The 19,803-nt window shown below is 45.9% G+C and overlaps 1 protein-coding gene across 2 annotated transcripts in view; it reads right to left on the minus strand.

Annotated features, from left to right (window-relative positions):
* Positions 1 to 7,708: 7,708 nt before the first annotated feature.
* LOC121563804 (numb-like protein) overlaps positions 7,709 to 19,803 on the minus strand; it is a 68,255-nt gene continuing 56,160 nt past the window's right edge. For both annotated transcript variants that reach the window (XM_041875515.2, XM_041875514.2), the window contains exons 4-9: positions 18,706 to 18,780; positions 16,520 to 16,660; positions 15,849 to 16,059; positions 14,205 to 14,468; positions 12,256 to 12,435; positions 7,709 to 9,238 (exon numbers count right to left, since the gene is read on the minus strand). In XM_041875515.2, coding sequence (XP_041731449.2) covers positions 8,331 to 9,238; positions 12,256 to 12,435; positions 14,205 to 14,468; positions 15,849 to 16,059; positions 16,520 to 16,660; positions 18,706 to 18,780 — 1,779 coding nt within the window. In that variant the 3' untranslated portion in view covers positions 7,709 to 8,330. The remainder of the gene's footprint in view (positions 9,239 to 12,255; positions 12,436 to 14,204; positions 14,469 to 15,848; positions 16,060 to 16,519; positions 16,661 to 18,705; positions 18,781 to 19,803) is intronic.

Here is a 19,803-nt window from a genome sequence, read left to right on the forward strand (position 1 = left end):
TAGCAATGTCATTCTCTGCCTGCAGCATCAAAACGCAGTGGCTGACAAAGTGATAGTGATTTCTTGAAGTAGGCAGCCTAGCCAATATAGCCTACATAACTACTGACATGCCAACTGTTTATCCATATTGACTTACTGTAATACATGAATCACATGCAGAAGCAGGCAACATGAGATCAGGATGGCAGACTGCAGATTATACACACTAGTGATGACCTGACCCTTACTGCATCACATACAAGTCGCTCTGGATAAGAGTGTCTGCTAAATGACTCAAATGTAAATGTAAATGTACAGGAGCTTTGAACAATTGCATAACATCTTGCATCTGTTGTGTACATAGATTCGGATTGCAATGAAGGTGGTGAAAAATCAAAGCATTTCATTTCAAATTATTAGGCAACTGTTCCAACTATGTAAGTCTCTATCTTATTCCCAATGATGGTCATAATCGATAGTCCCCTATTGGAACAGGTACATATAGGTTAGTTGTATGCATATTGTCATGTCCACATACTGTAGACCACCCATATTGGTCTATGGGTAGTCTATGTGGACATCATGCCCTCCCTGTGACACCCTGGCAGCTGTCAGGCTTGGTATTTATGAATGACAGCTGCTGGCAGGGGTTGGTAGGAGCTGGCAGGGGATGAAGTGGTGCCAGTCAGAGCTCCAGAGCTGGACACAGTGGTGGGGAAAAAGCACAGAGTATCCGACCAGTCAGGCAACCAGTCAGGCCTCACAGGCAACAAGTGCGCGCACATGCAAGCGTGCGTTTGCATGTGTGTATGCGTGTGCATGCATGTGCAAGTACATGTGCAAGCATGTGTGTGTTTATATACACTACATGACCAAAAGTATTTGGACACCTGATCGTCGAACATCTCATTCCAAAATCATGGATATTAATATGGAGTTGGTCCCCCTTTGGAGCTATAAAAGCCTCCACTCTTCTGGAAAGGCTTTCCACTAGATCTTGGAACAATGCTGCGTTCCAATTCATCCCAAAGGTGATCGTGATGGGGTTGAGGTCAGGGCTCTGTGCAGGCCAGTCAAGTTCTTCCACACCGATCTCGACAAACCATTTCTGTATGACCTCATTTTGTGCACAGGGGCATTGTCATGCTGAAACAGGAAAGGGTCTTCCCCAAACTGTTGCCACAAAGTTGGAAGCACAGAATCGTCTAGAATGTCATTGTATGCTGTAGCATTAAGATTTCCCTTCAATGAAACTAAGGGGCCTAGCCCGAACCATGAAAAACAACCCCCAGACCATTAATCCTCCTCCACCAAACTTTACAGTTGGCACTATGCATTCGGGCAGGTACCGTTCTCCTGGCATCCACCAAACCCAGATTAGACTATCGAACTGCTAGATGGTGAAGCGTGATTCATCAATCCAGAGAACAGGGTTCCACTGCTCCAGAGTCCAATTGCGGTGAGCTTTACACCACTCCAGCTGACGCTTGGCATTGCGCATGGTGATCTTAGGCTTGAGTGCGGCTGCTCGGCCATGGAAACCAATTTCATGAAGCTCCCCGACGAACAGTTCTTGTGCTGACTTTGCTTCCAGAGGCAGTTTGGAACTCGGTAATTAGTGTTGCAACCGAGGACAGACTATTTGTATGAGTTACGTGCTTCAGCACTCGGCAGCCCGTTCTGTGAGCTTGTGTGGCCTACCACTTCGCCATTGTTGCTCTTAGACGTTTCCACTTCACAATAACAGCATTTACAGTTGACCGGGGCAGCCCTAGCAGAAATCTGACGAACTGACTTGTTGGAAAGGTGGCATTCTATGACGGTGCCACGTTGAAAGTTACTGAGCTCTTCAGTAAGGCCCCTCTACTGCCAATATTTGTCTATGAAGATTGCATGGCTGTGTGCTCAATTTTATACACCTGTCAGCAACAGGTGTGGCTGAAATAGCCGAATCCACTCATTTGAAGGGGTGTCCACATACCTTTGTATATACAGTGCATTCAGAAAGTATTCAGACCCTTTCCCTTTTTCCACATTTTGGTACATTACAGCCTTATTCTAAAATTGCTTAAATGCTTTTTTTCTTTCATCAATCTACACACAATACCCCATGATGACAAAGCAAAAACAGGTTTTTATAAATTTTTGCACATTTATATTAACTAAAACAGAAATACCTTATTTACATAATTATTCAGACCCTTTGCTAAGAGACTCGAAATTGAGCTCAGGTGCATCCTGTTTCCATTGATCATCCTTGAGATGTTTCTACAACTTGATTGGAGTCCACCTGGGGTAAATTCAATTGATTGGACATGATTTGGAAAGGCACACATCTGACTATATAAGGTCCCATGGTTGACAGTGCATGTCAGAGCAAAAACCAAGCCATGAGGTCTAAGGAACTGTCCATAGAGCTCCGAGACAGGATTGTGTCGAGGCACAGATCTGGGGAAGGGTACCAAAAAATTTCTGCAGCATTGAAGGTCCCCAAGAACACAGTGGCATGCATCATTCTTAAATGGAAGAAGTTTGGAACCACCAAGACTCTTCCTAGAGCTGGCCGCCCGGCCAAACTGAGCAATCGGGGGAGAAGGGCCTTGGTCAGGGAGTTGACCAAAAACCCGATGGTCACTCTGACAGAGCTCCAGAGTTCCTCTGTGGAGATGGGAGAACCTTCCAGAAGGAAAACCATCTCTGCAGCACTCCACCAATCAGGCCTTTATGGTAGGGTGGCCAGACGGAAGCCACTCCTCAGTAAAAGGCATGACATGACTGCCCGCTTGAGTTTTCCAAAAGGCACCTAAAGGACTCTCAGACCATGAGAAACAAGATTCTCTGGTCTGATGAAACCAAGATTGAACTCTTTAGCCTGAATGCCAAGCGTCACATCTGGAGGAAACCTGGCGCCATCCCTACGGTGAAGCATGGTGGTGGCAGCATCATCCATGATGTTTTTCAGCGGCAGGGACTGGGAGACTAGTCAGCATTGAGGGAAAGATGAACGGAGCAAAGTACAGAGAGATCCTTGATGAAAACCTGCTCCAGAGCGCTCAGGACCTCAGACTGGGGCGAAGGTTCACCTTCCAACAGGAGAAGGATCCTAAGCACACAGCCAAGACAACGCAGGAGAGTGGCTTCGGGACAAGTATCTGAATATCCTTGAGTGGCCCAGCCAGAGCCCGGACTTGAACCCGATCGAACATCTCTGGAGAGACCTGAAAATAGCTGTGCAGTGACGCTCCCCATCCAACCTGACAGAGCTTGAGAGGATCTGCAGAGAAGAATGGGAGAAACTCCCCAAATACAGGTGTGCTTGTAGCATCATACCCAAGAAGATTCTAAGCTGTAATCGCCGCCAAAGGTACTTCAACAAAGTACTGAGTACAGGGTCTTACTTATGTAAATGTGGTATTTCAGGGTTTTTTATTTATAAAAATTTGCACCAAAAAATAAATAAACTGTTTTTGCTTTGTCATTATGGGGTATTGTGTGTATATTGATGAGGGGGAAAAACAATTTAATACATTTTAGAATAAGGCTGTAACGTAACAAAATGTGGAAAAAGTTAAGGGGTCTGAATACCTGTGTGTGTGTGTGTGTGTCTGGTTGTGTGTTTTGACATTTGAGGTTGCTTGGAGCCATCAGGCTTCAAACCACCATTTTTATACTGTAGATAAAGGATTCTTTAAACAACATAATAAATATTAAAATACACCATTCATATGTTCAAATGACCTTGTTGAATGACTGTATGTGTAGCAGCCTGCTACAGGGAGAGAACAATAGGCTCTGAACTGATCAATGTCTAAATGTACGCAATTAATCTACTTAATCACCTCCCTCTCTCTACCTCAAGGACTTTAAAGGTCACGTGCGAGCACTTACATTTCACATCCATAGCAATTACCAACGTTATTCTAATGGTGGTGTAGCGAAATGCTTGTGTTTCTTGCTCCGACAGTGCAGTAATATCTATCAATTTCACAACATATACCCAATACACACAAATCTAAGTAAAGCAATGGAGTTAAGAATATATAAATATATGGACGAGCAATGTCAGAGTGGCATAGACTAAGATACAGTAGAATAGTATAGAATACAGTATATACGTATGAGATGAGGAATGCAAGATACGTAAACATTATTAAAGTGACTAGTGTTCCATTTATTAATGTGGCCAGTGATTTCTAATCTATGCTGTTTTTATTAGAGGAAGCCTCTAATGTGCTGGTGAAGGCTATTTAACAGTCTGATGGCCTTGAGATAGAAACTGTTTTTCAGTCTCTCGGTCCCAGCTTTGATGCACCTGGACTGACCTCGCCTTCTGGATGATAGCGGGGTGAACAGGCAGTGGCTCGGGTGGTTGTGATTCTGATTCTTCTATCACATCATGCCATCACACACTCACCAGCACTGTGTGAGGCACCAGATTGAACGCAGATAAAAACCTATTTTTTTTTTTTGGGGGTTTGTTTTAATGAATGACTTTAGGGGATTATGCACCCATCTCATAAATTGAATTGGGGTAAAGTAGCAGCAGTAATACACATTAAAAAGATACTCTGAGAAGCTTTATGAATATGGGCCCTGCAGTACAGTATGTCCATAATAGAAACAGTGAAGAGTCTTAGATGACAGCTTCTCCTCAGGCCAGACAGACACCACTAGGATGTGGCCTACATGTGAGCACATTAGTCTGCTTTTTTATTTCCAGCAACATTCTTTCCTTATGGCAGTTTAATTTATATATGTATTGAGCTTTTTCTGCCTACTCTGGCAGTTTTGGCATGTTTATAAATTACCCTTTCACTGCTGTGTCCATGGCAACCCATTTCCCTTGCACTGTTCTGTAGTAGTGGGGCCTGTCCTCGTTCTAACTCTCTGTCTCTGACTGTGTCTTTGTGTTTCTTGTTGTCCCGTTTCTTCCTCAGCACTGCAGTGAGCAGTAGGGGAAAGACAATGACGAGAGTTACTACTAAAATGACTCAAGTGTTCTGTGGCTGTCCTCTTTTTCATGGCCCTTGGGCAAGAAAAGGGGCCTTGTCTGGTTGCATTAGTGGCCTGAGCTTTTGTCAAGACACTGGAAAAGGCTGCTCTACGAGTCCTGTGAACAGTGGCAGAGTTGGCAAGCGTAGTCAATGTGTTCAATGAGAGAGAATTCTTCAATGCTTCACTCCATGACGTTCAGGGCAGAGAGTGGGTTTGAGATATAAAATACAGCTATGGAGAAAATTCACTGAATTGAATGACTGGTGCTGTTCAACTATTGACCATCTTTAGAAGTAGACTGTATACATGAGGGTTTTTTATGCCAATGGTACATGCATCACCATTGGCACAGGGTGCAGATACATTTGATCTACTACTACTGGTGAAGATAAAGATCTTATGAGTTGGTGGGGATAAGACAGGTACATGAACTGCATTTGGAGAAAGGGAGAGAGAGCATGATACAGAATGCAGAAACACAGACCCCAACACAAGTTTAATATTATATTATTTATTTATCTTTGTACAATGTAATTACAATACAAATATGTAGGTTTAAATACAAAATTCTGTAAATAAACAATAAAAATAAACTCCACTGGTTTGTTATCACTACATTATGGTTTATGAGGTCATTTAGTTTTCTTATTTTGAACATAATTAACCTACATTTTAATTTAGAGGGCGTGCAAAAAGGGGGAACTTAACAAAATAAAAATTTCATGAATGACTACGTCTTTTCTCTTAAAAGACAGGGAGAGAATTAATTTAGAAAATCGATTTGTCTAAACGAGCAAAAACATGGGCTCCTCACTGGTGCTTTATATCTTTGGGAAAGCAAATGGATGTCAGTCAGTATTGTGCCACGTGAAAATGGCAAAGCCTGATTGGCCGAGTCCTAAGGAGTTAATGACCAGGAGAGCGGCATGGATGGAGCCTGTTTGTCTAGTTGTGATGTCCATTCAATAACACTGGTCCCCTGGGTCCCACTCCGTCTCACTCCCAGACACTCATGTTGTTGGGGGCAGGATCATACATAAAGCAGTATAATGGCAAATAGCATAAAGCATCCCATCTAAGCACATGCATTTGCCCCGTCTTGATCTGCCATTGGAGGTCCTGCCAAGTGGGCTAAAATTCCAATATGGGGTTGTAGCTATAGTATACTGCATATTTATTGTCTTTGTGTGTTTAAACTAAAGCCACGGAAGAAAATGCTTGCCTCTTTTGAGAATATGATCAAACAGTAATGTATTGTTTCTATGGAGCTCTAAATGCATGGTGAGTTTCATTCTAACAGAAGTGCCTTTGTTTGGGAGCAGTGAAAGGAGTTGAAGGAATGAAACAACCAGTCTGTTTAAAGTAACGTTGTTTGACAGTGCATTGCCTGTATGGTTTTTGATTAATCCACCCTTTTCTTCTTTCATCTTTTCTCAGTTCATCACAGCCTTTCAATAGTCCACATCCTCAAACTCATTCTCGTAAGTATGCCCTCGATCTCTCCGTCTATCTTTCACCTTCTGGTTTTCTTTCTCTCTCCCCCGACTATCCATATCACTTTCATGTCTTTGTTTGCCCTCTACAAAGATGGATGCCTTCCTCTGTCTGTTTAAAATGGTAAATGACTCATCACTTCCTCTAGGCATCTTTACTCAGCCTGGTAGAGCACACACAGCAGGTGCCATAACTTCTGCCCGTCACAATGGCCTCAGGACAAGAGCCTGGATCCAGAAGCCTCTACAAACTGACTGTAGTCCCATTATGTCAGAAGTGCAGCTTGACCCAGCCCACTTGGCACACACTGGTTGAATCAACGTTGTATCCACGTAATTTCAATGAAATGACGTTGAACCATCGTGGAATAGACGTTGAATTGACGTCTGTGCCCAGTGGGAGGCACTACTTTTGACCAAGGCCCTATGCAGGAATAAGGTGCCATTTCAAACACAGCCCCAGTGACTAAACAACATCATAACTTCCTCTCAAATAAAGCCACATGACCTCGCCCCAAACTCACCATCTTTATCTTACGAAGTGCTCAAGCTCTTCCCTCCCTCCTCTCTTGAATCTCAGGCTCAACATTTCCAAATAGACCCTCATAGTGTTGACTGACTACACTCGTACGGGGGTGACTACTACCCTTCAGAATATAACGTGAGTCAACCAACCACATTAGAATGTGCCGCACTCTTTGTACCATTTGAACCCTTTCCAGAATGTTCTAGGGTTCTAGTGTGTCTGCCCTGCAGGTGGAGTGGCACTGGGACAGAGAGGTGCGTTGGGTCACCATGGTGATTTAGCTAACAGTGACTCATTTGGGTTGAATAGCAAATTGACGGTTACACATGGATTGGTAATAAATAGAGGGTGAAAAAAGCATGCTATTTACACTTATTTCCAGCCTCTCATTTCATGACTCACTCCCTCTCTTTGTCATGACTCACTCCCTCTCTTTGTCATGACTCACTCCCTCTCTTTGTCATGACTCACTCCCTCTCATTTCATGACTCACTCCCTCTCTTTGTCATGACTCACTCCCTCTCTTTGTCATGACTCAATCCTTCTCTTTGTCATGACTCAATCCCTCGCTTTGTCATGACTCACTCCCTCTCTTTGTCATGACTCACTCCCTCTCTTTGTCATGACTCACTCCCTCTCTTTGTCATGACTCACTCCCTCTCTTTGTCATGATTCACTCCCTCTCTTTGTCATGACTCACTCCCTCTCTTTGTCATGACTCACTCCCTCTCTTTGTCATGACTCACTCCCTCTCTTTGTCATGACTCACTCCCTCTCTTTTCTCCCTCTGTTGCCACAGTTACAGTTGCTAGTTATTTCCCTCCTCTTTCCAGTTCCATAAAAATAAATACAGGGAGAAACAACATTTGAACACTGATAAAAAATTAAATAAAAGATGTAAAACTATAACGGTTAAATCTAAGTAAAAATAATAAATATAACCATTTTGGCCGTCAAACTGTCTGTCACTCTTATTGGTCGACGCCTCATTTGGGGTCTCTACCATCGAGTCGTGTCATTGGCTAGTCAACCAGGGCCTTTGCTGTGCTTGGGTAACATCAACGTAATCTCTCTAAGTGTCCTGTGATGTGTCCATATTCTCTGGCTCCTCCACAGATCCCCACGCAGAACATGAATGCTAGAAATCCCATGGAATGCATCGTGAGGAGCCCTATACACAGTCATCATGTCCCCCCTGCATTCAGACCCAATTTACATCCTGGGGTCTCAACAGAGGAGGAGAAAATTAAGAGGAGGGGGAGTGAAAGCATTTAGGGGCAGGGGGCTGGGGGGGAGTGGAGTGGTTCAGTCTTGTTGGGGGTCTGTATCATCATAGTCTATGCAGTGGCCTGACCTGGGTTAATACCGAGTTTAAGCTCGATCTCAAAGGTCTTTTGCAAGTCATTGGAGAAGGGGTTGGGCGCCTCCTTGGGTTGCGATTTGGTCTCCAGCGCGGCCCACTTTGCCTCAAAGCGATCAACCTCCTGGGCATTGGCTGGGGGCGGGTTGGCCTGCTGTGCGCCCTCCGGTGGCCAGCTGCTGCTAGTGCTGCTGCCGCCGTTGCTGCTAGTGCCGTTCTGCGTGATGGTGGCGAGGGAGGAGGTGGGAATGTTGTGGGGGAGGCCGTTGACGGTGGGATGAGCTCCGAAGGGTGGCATAGGGAACCCGCCCGGCTGGCCGGAGAAAGAGTGGCGGTGCCCGCCACTGAGCATGCCCATTTTGGGCCCTGTGCCCACGCCCATGGAAGTCCCGCTGGTAGAGCCGCCTGCCGTGCAGAAGACATTAGCCACCATCTGGGAAGGCGTGATGCCCACCACAGGCACACTGGCGTTGGAGTACGTCATGCTGTTGGCCAGGGCGGGCATGTAGGCCTGCATGGGTACAAACGCTGGCTGCAGGGGTGGCTGGGCATACATGCCCACGGGCGCGGGAGTGGCATCAAATGCCAAGGGAAAGGGCTGCATGGAAGTGGGCATGGTTGCCCCCGGCATGGATGCCCCCAATAGGGGCACACCTGACATAGGTGGCACAGACATTGCTGTGCTTGACATGGGTGGACCTGGAATGGCAGGGGTGAGCTGGATGGGTGGCGGGGGCAGGGTGGGGGTCTGTTGCTGGGCCTTGACGGCCTTGGCCACCTCCTCCAGCCAGCGCTCAGCCTCTGAGGGTGTCCTCCTGTGCCCGCTATGGACCACCGGCAGAGGGGACTGGACCAGGGGCTCCGCTTGCACCCAGGAGGACGTGGCTGTGGGAGAGAAGCAGAGAACAACACATCAATCACATGGATCTCTCTACTACTTTACCATGTCAAGCACAGAGGACACACACACACACTATTCGGTAGCCTTTTCTGATTAGGGCCAGGATTCAGTGCAAGGCGCACTATATATAACAAACTTTTGAAGTTTGAGCCAACATGCGCAGCGTTTACCATGCATGTGATCTCCACAAACATCGGGGAAAATGCTGTATAGTGTATAATGACCTGCACTGTAGCACACCACAGATTGAACCCCGGCCTAGAGATACACACAAATAACTTTCACTTTTCAGGCAAATCAGCCTTACACGCATTAGAAGCAAATCAGCATTATAAACTCTGTCAACTCTGTCAAACCCACTGGCTCCAGGCCATCTATAAATCACTGCTAGGCAAATCCCCGCCTTACAGTGAGGGAAAAAAGTATTTGATCCCCTGCTTATTTTGTACGTTTGCCCACTGACAAAGAAATGATCAGTCTATCATTTTAATGGTAGGTTTATTTGAACAGTGAGAGACAGAATAACAACAAAAAAATCCAGAAAAACACATGTCAAAAATGTTGTAAATTGATTTGCATTTTAATGAGGGAAATAAGTATTTGACCCCCTCTCAATCAGAAAGATTTCTGGCTCCCAGGTGTCTTTTATACAGGTAACGAGCTGAGATTAGGAGCACACTCTTAAAGGGAGTGCTCCTAATCTCAGTTTGTTACCTGTATAAAAGACACCTGTCCACAGAAGCAATCAATCAATCAGATTCCAAACTCTCCACCATGGCCAAGACCAAAGAGCTCTCCAAGGATGTCAGGGACAAGATTGTAGACCTACACAAGGCTGGAATGGGCTACAAGACAATCTCCAAGCAGCTTGGTGAGAAGGTGACAACAGTTGGTGCGATTATTCGCAAATGGAAGAAACACAAAATAACTGTCAATCTCCCTCGGCCTGGGGCTCCATGCAAGATCTCACCTCGTGGAGTTGCAATGGTCATGAGAACGGTGGCACAGTGGTCTAAGGCACTGCATCGCAGTGCTAGCTGTGCCACTAGAGATCCTGGTTCGAATCCAGGCTCTGTTGTAGCCGGCCGCGACCGGGAGACCCATGGGGCGGCGCACAAGTCGTCCAGGGTAGGGGAGGGAATGGCCGGCAGGGATGTAGCTCAGTTGGTAGAGCATGGCGTTTGCAACGCCAGGGTTGTGGGTTTGGTTCCCACGGGGGGCCAGTATGTAAAAATAATGTATGCACTCTGGATAAGAGCGTCTGCTAAATGACTAAAATGTAAATGTAAATGGTGAAGAATCAGCTCAGAACTACACAGGAGGATCTTGTCAATGATCTCAAGGCAGCTGGGACCATAGTCACCAAGAAAACAATTGGTAACACACTACGCCGTGAAGGACTGAAATTCTGCAGCGCCCGCAAGGTCCCCCTGCTCAAGAAAGCACATATACAGGCCCGTCTGAAGTTTGCCAATGAACATCTGAATGATTCAGAGGAGAACTGGGTGAAAGTGTTGTGGTCAGATGAAACCAAAATGGAGCTCTTTGGCATCAACTCAACTCGCCGTGTTTGGAGGAGGAGGAATGCTGCCTATGACCCCAAGAACACCATCCCCACCGTCAAACATGGAGGTGGAAACATTATGCTTTGGGGGTGTTTTTCTGCTAAGGGGACAGGACAACTTTACCGCATCAAAGGAACGATGGACGGCGCCATGTACCGTAAAATCTTGGGTGAGAACCTCCTTCCCTCAGCCAGGGCATTGAAAATGGGTCGTGGATGGGTATTCCAGCATGACAATGACCCAAAACACATGGCCAAGGCAACAAAGGAGTGGCTCAAGAAGAAGCACATTAAGGTCCTGGAGTGGCCTAGCCAGTCTCCAGACCTTAATCCCATAGAAAATCTGTGGAGGGAGCTGAAGGTTCGAGTTGCCAAACGTCAGGCTCGAAACCTTAATGACTTGGAGAAGATCTGCAAAGAGGAGTGGGACAAAATCCCTCCTGAGATGTGTGCAAACCTGGTGGCCAACTACAAGAAACGTCTGACCTCTGTTATTGCCAACAAGGGTTTTGCCACCAAGTACTAAGTCATGTTTTGCAGAGGGGTCAAATACTTATTTCCCTCATTAAAATGCAAATAAATTTATAAAATTTTTGGCATGCATTTTTCTGGATTTTTTTGTTGTTATTCTGTCTCACTGTTCAAATAAACCTACCATTAAAATTATAGACTGATCATGTCTTTGTCGGTGGGCAAACGTACAAAATCAGCAGGGGATCAAATACTTTTTTCCCTCACTGTATTTTAGCTCATTGGTCACCATAGCAACACCCACCCGTAGTATGTGCTCCAGCAGGTATATCTCACTGGTCATCCCCAAAGCCAACACCTCCTTTGGCCGCCATTCCTTCCAGTTCTCTGCTGCCAATGACTGGAACGAACTGCAAAAACCTTTGAAGCTGGAGACTCTTATCTCCCTCACTAACTTTAAGCATCAGTTGTCAGAGCACCTTACCGGTCACTGCACCTGTACACAGCCCATCTGAAATTAGCCCACCCAACTACCTCATCCCCATATTGTTATTTATTTTGCTTATTTGCAGCACATCATCTCTTGCACATCTATCATTCCAGTGTTAATACTAATTGTAATTATTTTGCACTATGGCCTATTTATTGCCTTACCTCCATAACTTGCTACATTTGCACACACTGTATATATATTTTCTGTTGTATTTTTGACTTTATGTTTTGTTTTACCCCATATGTAACTCTGTGTTGTTGTTTTTATCGCACTGCTTTGCTTTATCTTGGCCAGGTCGCAGTTGTAAATGAGAACTTGTTCTCAACTGGCTTACCTGGTTAAATAAAGGTAAAAAAATAAAAACACTAACACAAATAAAAACACATTACAAATACAAAGTTGGAGTTGAGCTGTTAACTACATGTTAAGCTAGACTAGAGCTCATAGAGAGAGAATGATAGTCAATGAGTTACCTTGCAGGGGGGCGGCTGGAGGGGGGATCGCTGGGGGCACAGTGCAGGCTGGCAGGCCGTTGGGGGTGGGGTTGGAGAAGAGTTCCTCAGAGGGCTTGGTGAAGGAGTAGTTGATCTGGCTGCACAGAGCGTTGATGCTGCTGTCTGCCTCTCCACACACTGACAGATCCATCTCTGGGACTAAAGAGGGGGAGAAGGATTGAGGATTTGCTTTCCTTTTGATGATTTGATGGCAAGATTAAAGTCTTGGGCCAAACATACACTTATAAAGGTCTACATAATCGTTTGTACTTAATAAAAGTTCCTCTGTAACACACCTGACCAGTCTGTTCTCTATAGGCTAAATCCTTAGTGTAGAAAACAGAGGGAAAACCTCTCAAACTATAGCCAGTAGATAAAAATAGCTAATAATTTGTGTAATTCCCCTATCAGTGACCTGTCCCTGACAGAGAGAAAGCAAAGCCTGTGGAGAGCAGAGAGAGCTGTGGGGCCAATCAGAACCAGAGGGGTCAGTGGTGGATGTAATCCCTATGGAGCTGCTGCTGCAGTGTCTCTCTGTCGGGTCCTATTCATTAGGGCACACCGTAGCAAAACCTTTTGCAACGAAAATGGGCATTTCATATTGGACAAGTTTATGTAGTCACACCCTGTTTCAATTAGTTTTCTTCTGTTTGGTGCCTAATGAATATGGCCCTGCTTAGAATAACTACTCCAGGTGCAGATGTGGAGTGTCTTTCTGTCTAGAGAGCCAGGCCCTGCTGCTTTGTTCATGACAGGCCTGCCTTGTAAGGTCTCTCTTTCTGAACATTTCATTGAACTATAGGGTTCAGAGAGGACGGGAGCAGCTGTGGGGTTTCTCTGTGTAGTAGTGTACTGTGTGTATGTGTGTATGCCTGCGTGCATGTGTGTGAGTGTGTGCATCATTGTGTGTGTGTGTGTGTGTGTGTTTACTACAATCCATGGATCTATGGCCGTGAGAGGAGCTGGCTGGGGGCTGTCTCTGTGGACATGACAGCTTTAAGGGGATATGGAGGGACTGGTCTAGTGGAGACTGCTGATACAACCCTGGATCATAGACACATTGTTCACTGAGAAAGCTGGGGGACTACTGGGAGGCAGTGAAATTAGCTGCTACTGTGTGTGTGGGTGTGTGTACATGTGTCCTGTGCTTGCGTGTGTTCATGCTTGTGTGGCTTCTATTGCTAGCTAAGTGCGTGTGTGGGTGTCTTCTATGCATGCGTGGGATTCAAATAGGGACAGATCCTATACGAAAGAGAGAATCTCTGTACACTATGCTACTACTGCTACATACATGAATGTAAATAAATGTCAGGCACAATTGTGCTGCAACCATCAGAGGTGAAATGTGTGTTTATTAATTATTAAAAGCTGAGGTCTGCCACCATCAGCCTCCCATCTCATAATAACTATAATCAACATAACTGAGAGGTTTAATCTACCTCACTACAGCAGGAACAAAGCCGTGCTGGGAATCCTAATTATTATACTTATTCAAAATAACCATTACATGGACTCAGCAATCAGCCACAGCAATCAACAACAGCCTTAATAACACACTAATGATCAACTTCACTGCTATTATGACCCCAATCAATCAATCTCTGGCTTCACTTGTTCCCGGTCAAATACTACTTTGGTACAATTATAAACACCACCATACATTGTCATAAGGTTTCAGTTTTTCCTGACCCATGATCTGACCAGGAAAAAGCCCTGAGTTATCCTTGGTCAGGTCATAAAGGCAGGAAAACTCCAGGCTCTGGTTGACATTAGCCTTGATTTCCAGGCTTCCTCCGAGTGATGAACACAACATGGAAGGGTGGTATTGCAGGACTATGTTGTCCTAGACTGGTGAGGCTAAACACTCTTTGTCCTAGGTCGTAGAATGCAGAGACTTAGCTAAGCTAACATAAACAGGTGAGGCTAACCTGGGTTCTTGCTCTGGAAGTCAGCGGTCTTGCGCTGCAGGTTGGAAGGCAGGTCGTTGAGGCGCAGCGAGAGCTGCCTCTTGAACGGCGAGTTCTTCCCGCTGAGGGCCGGGAAGCCCCGGAAGGAGCCCTGTCGCACCAGCTGCTCAATGGGCGCGTGGCGCCGCGGGATGGCGTGCTCCACCCCCTGCCCCACAGGCGAGGCCGCGCCCTCAGGGGGTGAGGAGGTGCCAGGGGGGATGGCTGGGATGGTACACGGGGGCTCTGGAGACAGACAGAGTACAATGGCTATGGTTAATGTTGGACTACAACGACCAGGGTTATGACCAGGGTTAATGTTGGACTACAATGACCAGGGTTAATGTTGGACTACAATGACCAGGGTTAATGTTGGACTACAATGACCAGGGTTAATGTTAGACTATAATGTCCAGGGTTAATGTTGGACTACAATGACCAAGGTTAATGTTGGACTACAATGTCCAGGGTTATTGTTGGACTACAATGACCAGGGTTAATGTTGGACTACAATGACCAGGGTTAATGTTGGACTACAACCAGTAACCACTACAGCCAATAACACTGATAAAGGTTCCTATTAGCCAACATACAGTAGATGTGTTGTTACACTTCCGAGTGATTGAGGAGAATATCAACAACCATCAACAGTGAGTGAATCCTCCTGTTCCTGTTAGCTCTATAACATAGGCCACATTTGACTTACAGTGGGGAAAAAAAAGTATTTAGTCAGCCAATATATGGTCAGATGAAACCAAAATATAACCTTTTGGTAAAAACTCAACTCGTCGTGTTTGGAGGACAAAGAATGCTGAGTTGCATCCAAAGAACACCATACCTACTGTGAAGCATGGGGGTGGAAACATCATGCTTTGGGGCTGTTTTTCTGCAAAGGGACCAGGACGACTGATCCGTGTAAAGGAAAGAATGAATGGGGCCATGTATCGTGAGATTTTGAGTGAAAACCTCCTTCCATCAGCAAGGGCATTGAAGATGAAACGTGGCTGGGTCTTTCAGCATGGCAATGATCCCAAACACACCGCCCGGGCAACGAAGGAGTGGCTTCGTAAGAAGCATTTCAAGGTCCTGGAGTGGCCTAGCCAGTCTCCAGATCTCAACCCCATAGAAAATCTTTGGAGGGAGTTGAAAGTCCGTGTTGCCCAGCAACAGCCCCAAAACATCACTGCTCTAGAGGAGATCTGCATGGAGGAATGGGCCAAAATACCAGCAACAGTGTGTGAAAACCTTGTGAAGACTTACAGAAAACGTTTGACCTGTGTCATTGCCAACAAAGGGTATATAACAAAGTATTGAGAAACTTTTGTTATTGACCAAATACTTATTTTCCACCATAATTTGCAAATAAATTCATTAAAAATCCTACAATGTGATTTTCTGGATTTTTTTTTCTCATTTTGTCTGTCATAGTTGACGTGTACCTATGATGAAAATTACAGGCCTCTCTCATATTTTTAAGTGGGAGAACTTGCACAATTGGTGGCTGACTAAATACTTTTTTTCCCCACTGTACTTTCCAGTAACTTTCCAGTGATACATTAGAATGTGAGTGATAGATGTATCTGTCTGTGTGTCTGTGTCTGCTCTCCTTCTCCTGATGAGTCATACCTTTCTTCTTGTCCTGCAGCTGCTTCATGATGTCATCGCGCTCGCCCCCTTCCTGCTGGCTGGATGACGTCACGCGGAACGAGCCCTCGCGCACGAAGGAGGTGCGGCTGGCGTCAAACGAGGCTGTGACGCCGCACTCCTTCTCGCGGCGCTGCTTCCTCTCCAGACAGGCGGCGAAGGCACAGCCCACGGCGTGGCTCATACGCTCGCCCTGGTGACCGCAACACACCCGGTCAACAACCCTCCTCAACACCCTTTTGGTATGTGTGTGTGTACGTGGGCGCATGTATGTTTGCGTGTGTGTAAAACTCTATTATGTGTGAATGGACACTAATACTGAAAAATACACAATTGACAAGCCTGAATATAGCCTAAAGCCAGTCAATGTCCCTACTGGAAAATGCTTTATCAAACCAAAACCATGTCTGTGAGGAATGACTTGGCACTCTGTTTTCATTCCATTGACATGCTATAAAAATGGTTATCACTCTGGGGCAAACGTGGCTCCGAGTGCCAGGAGGTCACAGTGGATAGCGCTCCAAGAAACAATTGAGATAACCCTAGCGTAATCCTTATCTTAATCCCTGGGCGAGCGATGCGGGGATTGGATTAATCTAGTCGCTGGGCCTGGGCCCACTCACACACACACACACACACACACACACCCTCACCGAGTCCTTCAGGGCCATGAAGCAGTGGCAGATCCAGCGGCGTGTGGTGCCGTCACGGCAGATGTAGGAGAAGGCCTTGTCATAATTGCGGTCGGGCGCGCAGAAGGACACCTTCTCAATGGTCTGGTCTACGATGAGGTCCTAAAGAAAAAGAGATTACATTTTAGAGAAGGCTGATGTGACCACATCATAAATTAAACATATCACACATAACATAGTATCCTATAGAGAATGCATATGATTAAAACACACACACTAAAATATAAAATGTAATTATTTGGTGAGGAATTGTAATCTACCGAGAATCAACCTTTGTTACTCTCAAGCACTAGATCTTGTTTACGGACAACCACTTTGTTATTCTCTCGATCCAGAATCTGTATCAAGCTCGTTCAGGAGTCTCGGCTGGTGACTATAGGGAACTATAGGGTAAGGAAGGGGCCCCCTCTCTTACCCCCCCGCCCGATGCCACTAGTGGCCCCCGGGCCCTCAACACCCTTTGAGTCAGAGTGGAATGAGAGGGAAGAAAGAGCTGAGAGGGAAGAAAGGAAAATGGGGCTCACAAACTCATCCAGACACTTCCTTCCACTCTTCTTTCTGGGAATAGGAAGGGGATGAATGAAGCGGGCAAGGAATAAATAACAGTCTTTTCATTCAGAGACAATTAGTAGATGAAGAGAGGCTGGTGGTGGAAGTGAACGTCTGTAAATGTGTCTGTGTGTGTGTCTGTGTGTGTGTGTGTGTGTGTGTGTGTGTGTGTGTGTGTGTGTGTGTGTGTGTGTGTGTGTGTGTGTGTGTGTGTGTGTGTGTGTGTGTGTGTGTGTGTGTGCGTGCGCGCTGGGCTGGGCTGGGTTGCCTAGGGGTGGGTGGTGGTGAGGGGGATAACGAGGGGTGGGGGATAACGATGGGTGTGTGGGGGGTTGTGGGGGATGGAGGATCACTCAGAGGCATGTCACTGAAAAACTGAAAGGGGGCACAGTGCTGAGTCATGTCACATGGGTCAGATATGGAGGCGGAAGGAAAGGGGGCTTTCTTTTTCTGTGGCGGGGGTGTTCTTTGACGCTGACCAGGAGAGGACCAGGAGAGGGAGGGAGGGGAGGGTGAGGTCAGGTTTAGGAGACTGTGCTGACTGAGTGAGGGAGAGAAGGGATTACAAGAAAGAGGGGAAGTGGAGGGATGCTGAGGGGGGATAGGGTCCATTTGTCTACTTATTTTATTTGGCAATAGGGGGCACCTTGCGTCCTGTCCTGAGGTGTGTGTGTGTGTGTTTCTGTGTGTGTGTGTGTCAAATGAAAATAAAATGCTATGTGTGTGTGTGTACTGTGTCTCCCTCCCCTACCCAAAGCCCCCTTTGGCATCCATCAGTAACACATGTAAAGTGTGAAAACTCAGCAGTCCAGTCTAAAGTAAACTCAATCTGGCCTGTGAGGATAAACACAGTCTTCGAGACAGGCACGCGGTGCGGTCCTTGTGCTCTGAGCCTGAAGGGTGACATCATCAATCTCAGCCCAGACTGAGAATGGCAGGTGACCTGGGAAAGGGCTGGGGTAGAGAGAGACCTGCAGGGTGGGTAAGGAGAGCGGGGAGAGTAGCAGCCGAAGGGGGGAGAAGGTGGAGGGTAGAGGGGGGAGAGTAAAAGACAAAAGGGGGAGTAGGGGGAGGGTAGAGGGGGAGTGCTCAGGCTCCTGGGTGACTGCCAGCTTCTCGCCTGCTGAGCAGTTTTCTCTCTTTGTCTTTCCAACAAACTTTTCCTACTACAGATGTACGATCTTAATTTGAGATAATTTACTAAGGCAGAAAAATTATCCTGCAGCAACAGGAAATGGGAATTATTATGTGGATTATAATTAATGGAAATGTTTGTAGGGGTTGATACATTTTTCATAAGGGAAAATCAAGTCTGAAATTTCCATGTGGAAATTACAAAACTTCAGAAGCCTTTTTAAACCTCAAATACACTATTTGTTTTAAATGCCATGCACTGCAGGAAAGTTATCCTGCATCAGAGTGATCAAATTAAGATCCTACATCTGTACACTTGCTCTGTCACACCAGCAGGGGTATCTATGGTCCCAGGCTGCTGTTTCATATTTAGCCACTGTTTACATCTGGAAGCAGACTGTGTATGTTTGTATGTATGATTAGCACAGACGTTTATGCTAACAGCCCTGCAGGCACACTCTTACCTTGGTTTTGTCATCCACCACTCTGAGACCGTCTGCCGACACCCACAGTACTGCTTTCACTGTCTTCTTGCCACTCTGTGGAGAGAGAGAGAGAGAGAGAGAGAGAGAGAGAGAGAGAGAGAGAGAGAGAGAGAGAGAGAGAGAGAGAGAGAGAGAGAGAGAGAGAGAGAGAGAGAGAGCGAGAGAGGAGGGGAGAGAGAGAGAGGGAAAGAGAGATAGGGAGAGAGAGAGGGAGAGAGGGACAGAGAGAGGGGGGTAGAGAGAGAGAGAGAGGGACAGAGAGAGGGGGGTAGAGAGAGAGAGAGAGAGAGAGAGAGAGAGAGAGAGAGAGAGAGAGAGAGAGAGAGAGAGAGAGAGAGAGAGGGAGATAGGGAGAGAGAGAGAGAGAGAGAGAGAGAGAGAGAGAGAGAGAGAGAGAGAGAGAGAGAGAGAGAGAGAGAGAGAGAGAGAGAGAGAGAGAGAGAGAGAGAGAGAGAGAGAGAGAGAGAGAGAGAGAGAGAGCGAGGGAGAGAGAGAGAGAGAGAGAGAAGTATTATAAATGTAAGTTCTAAACTTCCTTAATAAGCACAATGTCTTGAGTAAAAGTCTAATTAGATTTATACCAAAACATCGCACGACTGATCATATTTCCACCCTACACACCTTGATAAATAAACATGTCCCCCCCAAAAAATAAATAAATGTATGCTTGCTTTATTGACTTCCAAAAAGCATTTGATTATATTTTGGCATATAGGACTGTTCTACAAAGTTAATGAAAGTGGTGTAGGGGGTAAAACATATTACATAATTAAACCTGACTGGCAATACGTGTAGTATCAAAATTAGCAAGAAAATACGAGAATTCCTTAACCAGGGGCGAGGCCTTCGACAGGGTTGCAATATCAGCCTCGCGTTCTTCAATATTTACATCAAAGAATTGGCCACTATTCTAGAAAAATCCTCAGCCCCTGGTCTAAGTCTCCACAATTCAGAGGTTAAATGCCTGCTCTTCGCAGATGACCTGTGGCTGCTGTCACCTACAGCACACAGAGCCTGGACCTGCTAGAGCAATACTGCCAGACCTGGGTCCTGGCAGTAAACTCCAAAAATACACAA

This window comes from Coregonus clupeaformis, chromosome 5 (assembly GCF_020615455.1).
Source record: "Coregonus clupeaformis isolate EN_2021a chromosome 5, ASM2061545v1, whole genome shotgun sequence".
NCBI classification, from domain to species: Eukaryota; Metazoa; Chordata; class Actinopteri; order Salmoniformes; family Salmonidae; genus Coregonus; species Coregonus clupeaformis.